Source organism: Panthera leo, chromosome D2 (assembly GCF_018350215.1).
Source record: "Panthera leo isolate Ple1 chromosome D2, P.leo_Ple1_pat1.1, whole genome shotgun sequence".
Lineage (NCBI taxonomy): Eukaryota > Metazoa > Chordata > Mammalia > Carnivora > Felidae > Panthera > Panthera leo.
Genome location: NC_056689.1, coordinates 47,377,989 through 47,390,204, shown reverse-complemented (window position 1 = coordinate 47,390,204; position 12,216 = coordinate 47,377,989). Strand labels below are relative to the sequence as shown.

Below are 12,216 nucleotides of genomic sequence, written 5' to 3'. Positions count from 1 at the left end.
CCATACCTACTGAAGTCACACACCTGGGACAGAGGGAAGGCATGACTTGTGTTTCTAGTTAATTTTAAAAAGACAACACAAATTTAAGAAATAATTTACCAGATATAATCACTGGCCTACTGAAGAGCTGATTCTCATAGGTTGAATGGCATTTGCCAAGTTTTGTATAGTCAGGCATTCCCAAAGTATCTATTAAGGTATTTTCACTAAGGTAATAGAAACAAAATCATCAGAGGGCCTGAACCCAAGTTAGAAGAACACTCTCAACAATATACTACAGCAGGTGGGGCGCCTGGGTGGCTCGGTCGGTTGGGTGTCCGACTTCGGCTCAGGTCATGATCTCACGGTTCGTGGGTTCGAGCCCCGCATCGGGCTCTGTGCTGACAGCTCAGAGCCTGGAGCCTGCTTCAGATTCTGTGTCTCCGTCTCTCTCTGACCCTCCCCCATTCATGCTCTGTCTCTCTCTGTCTCAAAAATAAAAAATAAATGTTAAAAAAAAAAAAAAAATTAAAAAAAAAAAAAAATACTACAGCAGGTGAATAATCCTGATATGTAAAAATTCAATGAAAGGAGACTTTAAGCAGGGTAGAGTATGGGAAAATAAGGAACAGCCGTGCCAAAAATGAACTGGCATCCAATGGGGATACTAACAACAAGAGCTAATATTTCTGATGTGCCAGGTACAGTGTCAAGAGCTGTACATTAGTTGTGTCGGCTGCTACAATGACCTTATACTCTATTAAGCTATATAAGGTTCAGGAGGTTGAAGTTACTTGCCCAAGGTCCCTGACTTGCAAGTGAAAGCAGGGGTCTGGTGCCAAAGCCCATGAGCTTGGCCACGGCACAGTACTGCATAAGAGGGAAGATTTGGTTTGTCTTCCCTCTTATTTCTTTCCCCCACTTTGCTCTCTCATGCAGGGTAGGAAAGAAAAACAAGGTGAGGACATGCATTTTCTCCTATTCCTGCTTTGTCCAAGACGTTGTGGATCGCTGCGTATAACAAAGATCCATCCTCTATATTTCTTACAGGTAGATTTTTAAAATGAAATCTACAAAGCCTTCCACAAGAGCTGGGCCAAGAATCTAATGTCCTGCCCATTGTACAACTAACAGGACTCAAGGAAGGAATCACTGAGACAAAAACTAAATATTTTTGTTATGTGAGCCTCAGATAATTTGCCTCCCTATCACCTTGTTCTCCTGTATGAGCCTCTGACTAGAAATCGACATCAGCAATGGTTTTCTACTCCTCAAAAACTTATTTATCTTGCACTACAGTAACAATGTTTACCTCTTCATCTTCATCATCAAAAAGCGAGACCGACGTGGGGAGTTTGCTAGGCAGCAGAGATGCCTCTTTTGACTTACTCACATTTTGTGAAGAAAACAAATCCTGTTGGATCAAGATTAAAGTTCCTGGTTAACAAGACAGACCACATTCTTTGAAGTATCAATTAAACATAAAACATTGAAGACTATAATATAATGGCTGCGTGAGTCTAGGTCTCTTCGTGACAGAGAAAGTGGCTGAGAACACGTGTCAGTTTCTCCTAGCAGAGTGCAGCACAGAACCCACATGTGAGAAAGAAGATGCCACCATAGAACTCCAGGTGGCCTCACTGGAGGTTTCTATACTCCCACGTGGACATTTTCCAATCAATCTCTTATTGTGCTAAAAAAGTAGCAAAGACTTCCTTTTTTTGTCCTAAGAATCAGAATGATGAAACAGATTCAATACTGGAAATAGAGCTAGATTCCCAAATTACTGGATTTAGGACTTTGTTTTATTTACTAACACCCTCTTCTCCTCTTAGAAGAGTATTACACTGCTTCTTTCAAATAAATACGAATTCATATTTTATTTTAAAATGTTTGGTATTCTACTTGAACTATAGCTAAGAGATTTTGCAAAAGATCTTGTAGACTCTAAAAAACTTCCAAAATGTGGTGGTGTCAGCCTATGATACAAACTGAGCTGCATGAATTAGAAACATAAAATGGGACACCTATTCCCTTAGGACAGGAACGTGAATACACAAGAGCCAGACAATTAAATAGCACAAGAACATAGTTTCTAAGACCTCTCTGGATAATTTCTTTTTATTATGGAATCCACATCTACTCTCAAACATAGACCTACAGATTTCATTAACTGAGAAGAACTCTTCTCGGCCCAATGGACTCACCTGGACCCCATGGAGTTCCACGGGTTGGCTGAGGTAAAGAGACCACATAGGGGAAGCTACAGGCTCCCACGCCTCTCCTGCATTTTACACACTAGCAAGATTGCATTTCAGGAAAGATCTCACTGCACTGCTTCACTTTTTCTTGCCTAGGCACTCTGACAGTACCCAATAAAGACAATCTATGACTGTGTACATGGGACAAAGGCTTTGGTGGTGGTTATGAAACCTGTCTGCAAATTCTTTTATACTCCTGCCATCAACAAGTGGAGTCTGCATTCCTGCTCTTAAACCCTGGCGAGCCTTTGTGACTGCCTCAATAATGCTGCCATCCAAGGCTAGGTTACAAAAAGCAACACAGCCTCTGCACAGCTCTCTGGGGAATCTCACCTTGAAGCCCTGCGCCACCCTGAGAACCCACCTTCCCTGAAGCTGCCATGCTAGGAGACCACATGGAGATAGAGAGGGGTGCCCCGAGAGCCCCAGCTGTCTGAGTCTTTCTCACCCAGGTACCAGACGTATGAGAGGATTCTCAGCCCAGCCACCTTCAGACTGGAAGCATGTGAGAGACCCTAAGTGAAAAGCACCTAGCTGAACCCACTCCACTTCTAGAACCGTAAGAGATCATAAAACTTACTGGGGTTGTCAGCTACTAAGTTTTGGAGTGATTTATCTCACAGTAATAAGGAACTGGAACACCTTTTAAGTCACGGAAATTGCTCACATTTGGTTTCTTCATGTAATTGACAACTATTTGTTGGCTTCTCAAGTGCCAAGCACTAGTCTAGGTGTGTGAGGAGGATGTTTCCTCCTCTCCTGCTCTCATGCAGCTCATTCTAGCTTATTCTCAGCTTATCTGAGATAACCCACAAGCACACAAGAAGTGTCACACGGCAACACATACCGTGAAGCACAGAACGGAAGAGAGGGCAAGGAGTGCAGCGTGGCACATGCTAGCAGGTTTGTAATCATGCAAAGGGCCATTGGGGGAGACCTCAAAAAAGAACTATAGAAAGTAAGGAAGCAAGGCATCCAGTTTCTGGGAACAGCACTCCCAGAGAGCAGGGGTCAGTGTGGTTGTGCTTGATGAGCAGGAGGCTGGGAGTGTGGATGAGACCAGAGTGTGAGGCCCCAACATGCCGTGCCGATGGGTCAGGAGTTTGGCTTAACTGGAGTCTGGTTAATTCCTATCTTCTGTACACTGGCCGTCAATGAAATATAAGCCTCACAGGTTTTATTTACATCACTGGCAATCACTCCACTTCCAAAGATTTGTTCGTCCATCCTAGCTGTTAGTGCAAAGTAATCGTAAGAGCTTACACCAGAGTTTACAATTTCCTGAAATTACATGTAAATTTCTGCCGTGTCCACACATTTTTCTGTGAAGAGGATTTGTTACATTCTAAGACAGGTCTCTGATCCCCTAAAGGCCTAGCCTAAAATTCGTTCTCAAAGAACCTAGGCCTGTGAGAGTCAGATAAAGCAGTGACACTTCTGAGAGCTGATGCTGTTCCACTGGAAAGAGGTTTCTAGGCGGGAGCCTGTGAGGACCGAGGCTGGCAGCAAGCACTGCCCGCCCACACTGTTCCTGGTCATAAGAGGCTATGCCAGAATACATAACACTATGGCACTACGCCCACTACTCAGTGAGACTACTGAAAAGAAAATGGTATGTCGATTCCTGTAAAAGCATCTCACTCATTGTGGATCAACAAAGAGCCTTCAATTTGAGCCTCCTGAACAGAGTATTTTCCTCCCATGAGATGTACTGGATTCAACACCGCTAAGAGTGAAAAGCATCACTCTAAACATGAGTTTTCAAGATATTAATTTCAGGGGCGCCTGGGTGGCTCAGTCGGTTAAGCAGCCGACTTCGGCTCGGGTCATGATCTCGCGGTCCGTGAGTTCGAGCCCCGCGTTGGGCTCTGTGCTGACAGCTCAGAGCCTGGAGCCTGTTTTAGATTCTGTGTCTCCCTCTCCCTGGCCCTCCCCTGTTCATGCTTTGTCTCTCTCTGTCCCAAAAATAAATAAACGTTAAAAAAAAAAACAACTAAAAAAAAAATTTAAAAAAACAGATATTAATTTCAAAGAAAGAACTACAATACTTAATAAAACGTCTTACACATCTACTGACAAAATCCTCGTTCAGAAATAGTTTCAGGACACCTGGGTGGCTCAGTTGGTTCAATGTCCAATGTCAGCTCAGGTCATGATCTCACAGTGAGTGAGTTCGAGCCCCGCATTGGGCTCTGTGCTGACAGCTCAGAGCCTGGAGCCTGCTTCAGATTCTGTGTCTCCCTTTCTCTCTCTGTCCCTCCCCTACTTGTGCTCTGTCTCTCAAAAACAATAAATGTTAAGAAAAAAAAAATAATTTCTAATGTCATACCCAAGGACTAATTCCCAGAACTAAGAAAGAGAATTCCTTACCTCAGAGTCCTCTTCGTCTGAAAATAAACCTTTTTGAGTCTTTGTTTCTGACAAGGGCTTGGGACTTTTGTTGGAAGGTTGGGTAACCTTTGATGGGAAAAAAAAACAAAAACAAAAACCTGAGAGTTAACAAGAGAACTGGAAAGGAGGGCTTATTCACACGTTCACGTAGAAAACACTCTGAGTCTCTGCTAGGATAAAGCACTAGGCCGTGTGCCAAGGGAATAACGATGCTGTGGACCTAAAACATGTATCAAATTTGTACTAAGAATTAACGCAAAAGAAGTTTCACAAGAAAGAATTTAAAAACTGGTATAAGTTAGGAAAGAAGACAGAAATAGCTCCCTGATAAATCTTTCAGGACAAAGCCTGGATGCAGGACATAGTACAGGCACGGACACTGCAAACAGAGGGAACCGCATGAGAAGAGAAGAACAAGTTGAGACAGAGGGCACATCTGTTGGATCAACAGACTGGGGTAGAACAGACTGGCTACCTACAGTGCGCAAATGCCACATGTATGACTGGAGCCAACATAGGAAGGTAGGCCACCCTAGGAGCCTGCTGGGTTCTGAATGCTAGGACCTAGGTGGTCAGCAGTGGGAAGGTGAGGGTTTCACAGTGAGGACACACAAGATGTGCTTTAGAAAGAGGATGGATCAGGGCACCTGGCTCGATCAGTCAGAAGGCCATGCGACTCTTGATCTTAGGGTCGTGAGCGTGAGCCCCACAATGGAAGTAGAGATTACTTAAAAATAAGTAAATGAATCAAGTTTAAAAAAGGAAGGAGGGAACGGGAGGGGAGGGGAGGGAAGACAGATCTAACCATGGAAGATACTAAGGAAAGGGACAGCAGCCAAAAGAGCTTTAAAGCTGATGGGGATGCATCCGGTTGGCCAAATACAGGTTCATTTCCGTATCAAAAAAACAAAACACAAAAAAACCCAAAAAACAAACAAAATGATGCTAATAGTTTATAATAGGTTGAATAGCATCCATGATCCTATAGGGATAACTAAAAAAGCAGGAAAGAGGGAGAGAAAGCTCTTCTGTTCTGTTTGGAAAAATGTCAGCTAATGTAGAAGAAAGGAGAGAATTGGAAAAACATCCTTTGGTACCCCTTAACGTGATTCAGGAAAAGATCATCAATAGATCATCCAACAAAGTGCTCAAATCCAACAAGTGCTCAATCTAGGTGGTAGGCGTTTGGGTGTTCACTGTATTCTTCTTTCACCTTTGCTGGATGTTGCACGATCTTAAGACACCATACACTTGAAAGGAAACACCACTTCCCTCTGGGTTCCAGATGAATTAACAAGATGTCCCAGGACAACACTTAACAAGACTTAACTACATTAAGTCTTCTTTCCCACTCACCTTTTTTTCTGCCCTTGCTTTTTTTTCATCTGTCTGATTCACAGTGGCTTCTGGCAAAGCAGCTGCTTTTTCTTTGAACAGGTCTCCTTCCTCGTCATCAAAGATGCTGGCAGTGGATTTGACTTTGTCTTTAGAAAAGATACCACGGCACAAAATTATACTAAGGTCAAAAATCCCACCACTAAATTCACAGATTAAAAGTCCTCCCCGGGGTGTCTGGGTGGCTCAGTTGGGTAAGCGGCTGACTTCAGCTCAGGTCATGATTTTGCGGTCCATGAGTTCGAGCCCCGCGTCGGGCTCTGTGCTGACAGCTCAAAGCCTGGAGCCTGCTTTGGATTCTGTGTGTCCCTCCCTCTTCTACTCCTCCCCTGCTTGTGCTCTCTGTCTCTCAAAAATAAATAAATGTTAAAAAAAAAATTTTAATAAAGTAAAAAAAAATCCTTCCCTCCCAAGAAGTAAATAGAAAATTATTTTTTTTTTATTAGTTATGAAGCAATTTGAAGTGGATTACATTGGATTTTTCAAAGAACACAAAAGAGCCCAAATGAAACACAGGACCAACGATTTAACCACCTGGCTCATACACTCATCCAAGCAGCCAGCATCTTATGCTTAGAGTAGATTGGACTAGCATAGAAGGTAAATAGAGACCTAAAGAAAGAAAGATTATTTAAGAAGCAATCACCCAAAAAAAAAAAAAAAAATTGGGGGGTGGGGGCACTTGGGTGGTTCAGTTGGTTAAGCATCTGACTCTTGATTTTGGTTCAGGTCATGATCTCAGTCATGAGATGGAATCCCATGTCGGGCTCTGCGTTGGGCATAGAACCTGCTTGGGATTCCCTCCACCCCAGCCTTTCCTTCTGCCCCTCCCCTGCTTCCATGCCCTCTCTCTCACACTCTCGCTCCCTCTCAAAAATAATAATAATAATTAAACAACAACAACAAAAGAAGCAACCGTCCTAGGAATCTGTGAAGTGAGGGTTGACTCCTCTTTGTAAAAAACCAAACTACTGGGGTGCCTGGCTAGCTCAGTCAGTAGAGCATGTGGCTGTTGATCTCATGGTTATGAGTTCAAGGCCCATGTTGGGTGTAGAGATTACCTAAAAATAAAATTTTTAAAAAATAATAATAAATCAATAAAAATTAAAAGTCAATCTACAGGGGCATATAAAAGCAAATACTACTGGAATCTCCCCCATAACTCCACCTGCCCACCCAAACAAGACGACCACTGGGAACACACACATCTAATTCCCCCAGAGGATATGCTAGCATACTCACTTTAGTGATTCACAGGTAAGGCTATAAATGACAACATGATTCTAATAATAGGTCTTAGAATTTATGTTTTTCACTTAATCTGCCTAGGGAATCTTCCCATGTTAACATATACAAACTTCATTCTTTTTAACACTTTACCAAATTCCACTAAACAAGAGAACCGTAATGTAACCGAGGGATGAGCACCTGGGGAGTTTCTGACCTTTCGCTACCAGGAGCACTGCTGCACTGATTGAGCTGTGCATCACTGAAAGGAGGACATTGATTTGTGAACGTCCCAGGGGAGCGGCAGCTGCCAACTTACTTGTGACTCTTAATCAGTTCTCAATGATAACCCACTAAGTGAGAGCCCTCCCAGACCAAGATAGGCACCAGCTTTAATCACTTTCATTTTAGTTGGCCTAGATCTCAGTGTGTTATGCGTCCGTTTGCACTCTTTCTGTAATAAGCAGGTGGTTATTTCCCTCAGGTTTCTTCTCCTATCCTTACTTCTCACAGCCACCCCTGGAAAAGGAGCTAAGTCCAGGAAACATGCTTCTCACTGAATCCTGGTTCATCTAGTCTTATAAGACAGAGTCCTCATGTTGCTGGAAACTGTGTGCACCTAGTAGTTTATCCTTCTTTTCTGGAAAAACACCAAGTGTGACCCACAGACCAGCAATCTCTGCCCACCAGGGAGCCTGTTAGAAATGTACAATCACAGGCCCCAGCCCATACCCACTGCATCTGAATCTGCATTCTGACAAGAGTCCCAGGAGACTCACCTGCACATAAATGAACAAATAATTTAGGAGAGAGACTTCGTGAAAAGACAGGCTTAAATTTGAGGGGAGAAGAAAGGAGAGTGCCAAAGTGGCCAAGGGGCTGAAAACCCTGCCATACAAGAAAAGATCAAGGATATGTAGGCTTTCTGGCCAGAGAGGCTGGGAACTGAACAGCTAACATGTGGCATTCTGTCATGTAATTTACTAAGTGCTGCCAGAAGAAAGTGTGATTAAAGCTTTGTAATTCCAGGGGTGCCTGGGTGGCTCAGTCAGTTAAGCATCCAACTTCGGCTCAGGTCACGATCTCACAGTTCGTGGGTTTGAGCCCCATGTCGGGCTCTGTGCTGACAGTTCAGAGCCTGCTTCGGATTCTGTGTCTCCTTCTCTCTGCCCCTCCCCTGCTTGCGCGCTCTCTCTCTCTCTCTCTCAAAAATAAATAAACATCAAAAAAATAAATAAATAAAATAAAAACTTTGCAATTGCAAAGATCACAACTAGAAATCTTCAGCAGGTATTACAGGGGAACAGATTTCAGCTCTCCATGAGGCAGATAATCCTAGTAATTAGTTTCCAAAGCAGGAAAGATTGGTTGATAAAACAGAGACTTCTAAGGCACCATGACTCCTGCAGCAGAGATGAAGCTCTGTGGCAGGAGGGCTTGAGGAGGGACCCTGGCACGGCAGGACACAGACAACACGACAAGCTTTATGCCCTTTTCCGGTCAACATTCTTTCCCTAGCTGAATTCCCAGAAAAAGAGGCTGGACCAGGTACCTGTCTTGGAAGGTTTGCTGGAGGATGCCGAAAAGAAGTCGTCATCGTCATCGTCATCATCGAAGAGGCCAGCAGGGGCTGGAGGGTACGGGCTTTTCCTTGGAGCAGGCTGCTCAGGTTTCTGTGGTTCCTTCAGTGATGGAACAGAGGTGGCACCGAACACATCAGTGTCTCCTGTGGGTGGAGGGACAGGGCAGCCATAGCTGTGAGCTGGTGTGTGTGGGTCCCCTGGCTTTACAGGGAAAAAAAAAGGACCACCCACCAAGAACATTTAGCTTCCATTCATCCCCAAAATACATTAATAGGACCCAGTCATCCCCATCCTTTACTGCTACAGAACATCCCATGATGCAAATCACCTGGTCACTGAAACACAAGTCCAAGGCCACTGACTTCTAAGAGAATATGAGCTAACACCAGTAAATGAGCTCTTCCCATAGGCTATTTATTTGTTGCCCTCCGAACCGCCTCCTCTCCAGCAAGCAGTTAGATGACAGTTTTAAAAATGACAAAACAGTACTTATTTGCTTTTTAAAAAAGAAACTCTAAATTAGGGTACCTAAAAATACAGAAACAGCTCCTGCTGGGATTTTCTTTCCGGGTTTGGAGGATGAAGACACTAAAAATAAGAAAAAAAAAAATAACCATTTCAGAAAAGATGACTTTTCTTGTTAAATGTACCTAAAATATGTGCAACACAATACACAGCTAAGTGGAGACCTTTTAAAACTAATTTTTCCCAAAAGAGCCATTTTAAAACTCCTTAGCTTTAGCTTATTCTTCTACCAGCATTACTTTTTTATTGGCGTTAATATAATCTAAGCTGTGATTCCCTTGGACGATCACTCTGATCAAACAATAGCAGTGGGGTTAGTTGGGGAAGCCAAGGAAGGGGTAGAACACAACAGGGAAGGCAGAAGCAGAGCAAGCCGGGCTCCTTAACAGTTTCGCCTCTATCCATTCCAGTTGGAGAACAAACAAGTAGAAAGAACAGCAGAAAACGTGAGACATCAACAAAAAGTATGAAGACAGTAACAGTAAAGAGGGAAACTAGCATCCACTGATGCTGAGAAGTGGAGGGCAGGCAGCAGGACATCAAGCCAGCCAGTGTCACAGCAAGTCCAAAATCTGATGACTGATGGCCCAAGGAGACCGCTCACTTCACATAACTAAGTCCCAGTTCCTAAGAACTACCACATGCCTAATGGAATAAAATTTGTTAAGTTTTTTTTTTCCCTTTTCACGGGTGCTCCACAGAGGATTCTGACGCACACCAGACTATGGAATTAATGACCTCCAACTTATATACAGAATTTTAGAAGTGTTTATTTGAATTAAAGATGATCAGAGATGCCTGGGTGGCTCAGTCGGTTAAGCATCCAGCTCTCAGTTTCGGCCCAGGTCATGACCTCGCAGTTTCGCGAGTTCAAGCCCCATGTTGGGCTCTGCACTGACAGTGCGGAGCCTGCTTGGGATTCTCTCTCTCTCCTTCTCTTTCTGCCCCTCCCCTGCTCACACTGTCTCTGTCTCTCTCAAAATAAATAAACATAAAAGACTACTGAATTAAACATGATTAAATTAAAATATCCTCAACACTGCTCAAGACTACTTTCCTTCTTTGACTTTTTATGAATTCTCCCCTAAGGAAGAGACAAAACCATGATGTTGGTTTATAAGTGGCACTTTTGGCTTTTCCAAGACATGAATTAGTCATTAGACATGAAAATTAGCTGCTTTTTACTAGACCAAGGCAAGCAGAACAGCTTCCTGCCTAACAAAGAAGCAAGGCCTGGGAACAACTTCAGGGGTTCCATCTCCTAATGAGAAGTAAACTGTCTTAGAAATCTGTTCCCGAACAAGAAGAGTCAGCCTAAATCCGAGCTCACCTGCATTAACAGAGCTCCGAGCTTCCTGATCCTGAGGGGCTTCCGTGAAGAGATCACTCTGGTTGTAATAAAGCACAGGAAACAAAACTTCAAAAAAGCAGACGAAAATGTAGTTGCATTGTGGATTTCTAAAGAAAACTACCTCGTAAAGTTTAAAGATACATATTTACTGTCCTGCAAGAAATTCAATTCCAAAGTAAAGACTATGGCAAAATCAGACCCTTAAATGGTTTGGGCCTACCCAGGAACTAAAACACAGAAGAAGACAGCAAATAAGGTAAGAAACAACTCCTCGATCAAGTAAATTATTCATTATTAACACTCTCACATCTCTCTCCATCTCACACAGGACATCAGGGTACAGTATTTTCTCACTTTGTGATTCTTGGTTCAAAATCTCCCAAAATAAGAAAGTAGAAGCAACTTGCAATTAAGAAGCCATTTTTTTCATACCTAATTATAGACCCGTGATGCAACTATGGCGAGCTCCACTGATGACCACGGACTCACCTCCTCATCCTCATCATCAAAAAGTCCCTTCCCTCCACTGAACAGGCCACCTCGAGAGCCAAATGGAGAGAAATCTTCATCAGTCAGCTTGGGGGGTGCGAATAAGTTGTCCTCTTCGTCTAACAAGCAGAAAGGAATGTTTAGCAGGGACTGCTAAAGATGGGTTTGGAATGCAAATTCCCAAGGTCGACCTTTACAACATCGCCAAGCCTGGCCTGGAGTGTACCTAACCACATGTAACAAGAAGTACTTGAGTGCCAGCATTCTGAGGAATTTCAAACAAAAACTTATTAAGCAGTCCAATGAATCCCTTAAAAGGCTCTCTGGGTTCCCACCTTCAACTCCGTAAACGTCTGAAGCAAAATCAACTCCGTAAGTGATCTCTTTAGTCTAGGTCAGTTTCTCTGGAAGCAAGTACATGGTTCAATCACCTTCAGACCTATCTCACTGAGAATATGGGGGAAGCGAGGGCAGACTGAACAAAGATCTGTAGACTGACACTCAAGCAGGAATGTAATGCATGTCACTGTTAAATATAAAAGGGTCCAATATATTCTTTATCGAAAACAAACGCTAGAGATCCCTAGTTTCTATACTTCTGGAGAATTCTAGCTAATGATCGCTATAAAATAATTCAAATCCTTACAGCATTTTTACTCCACATTCAACTCTCCTCCGAGCATCCCAAAGCACACTTTTAAATGCTTTGGGAATGAAAATAGAGAGAGACTCCATTTGTGAATATTCAAAATGGTATTCTACAAATTATGAAAGCGAATTCCTGAATCAAGAGCCTCCTAAAATAACACAATTGAGGAGAAAGGCCTACCATCTGAGGGAGTTCTCCTGTCCTTCTTCTCCTTCAGTGTCTTCCGAGGTTTTCCTTCTCCTATGGACAAAACTTGAAGAATATTTCAGTTCTAACCACACTCAGCCTACCCTTAGTATTTATATACTGATGTTTTACACTTCTGTCATGCTCATGGCCCCTAAGTTAAGAGCAAGACATTCAACT

The 12,216-nt window shown here is 43.1% G+C and overlaps 1 protein-coding gene across 4 annotated transcripts in view; it reads right to left on the bottom strand.

The window, feature by feature from the left end:
- The window catches only part of LOC122202818 (WASH complex subunit 2-like), a 62,216-nt gene that overhangs the window by 28,387 nt on the left and 21,613 nt on the right, over nucleotides 1–12,216 (bottom strand). For 3 of the 4 annotated variants that reach the window (XM_042909374.1, XM_042909376.1, XM_042909377.1), the window contains 8 exons: nucleotides 12,031–12,102; nucleotides 11,202–11,320; nucleotides 10,692–10,749; nucleotides 9,365–9,424; nucleotides 8,806–8,979; nucleotides 5,988–6,115; nucleotides 4,611–4,697; nucleotides 1,292–1,393 (listed from right to left, as the gene is read on the bottom strand). In XM_042909374.1, the coding sequence (XP_042765308.1) occupies nucleotides 1,292–1,393; nucleotides 4,611–4,697; nucleotides 5,988–6,115; nucleotides 8,806–8,979; nucleotides 9,365–9,424; nucleotides 10,692–10,749; nucleotides 11,202–11,320; nucleotides 12,031–12,102 (800 nt within the window). The remainder of the gene's footprint in view (nucleotides 1–1,291; nucleotides 1,394–4,610; nucleotides 4,698–5,987; nucleotides 6,116–8,805; nucleotides 8,980–9,364; nucleotides 9,425–10,691; nucleotides 10,750–11,201; nucleotides 11,321–12,030; nucleotides 12,103–12,216) is intronic. The other variant, XM_042909375.1, reaches the window with a different exon arrangement.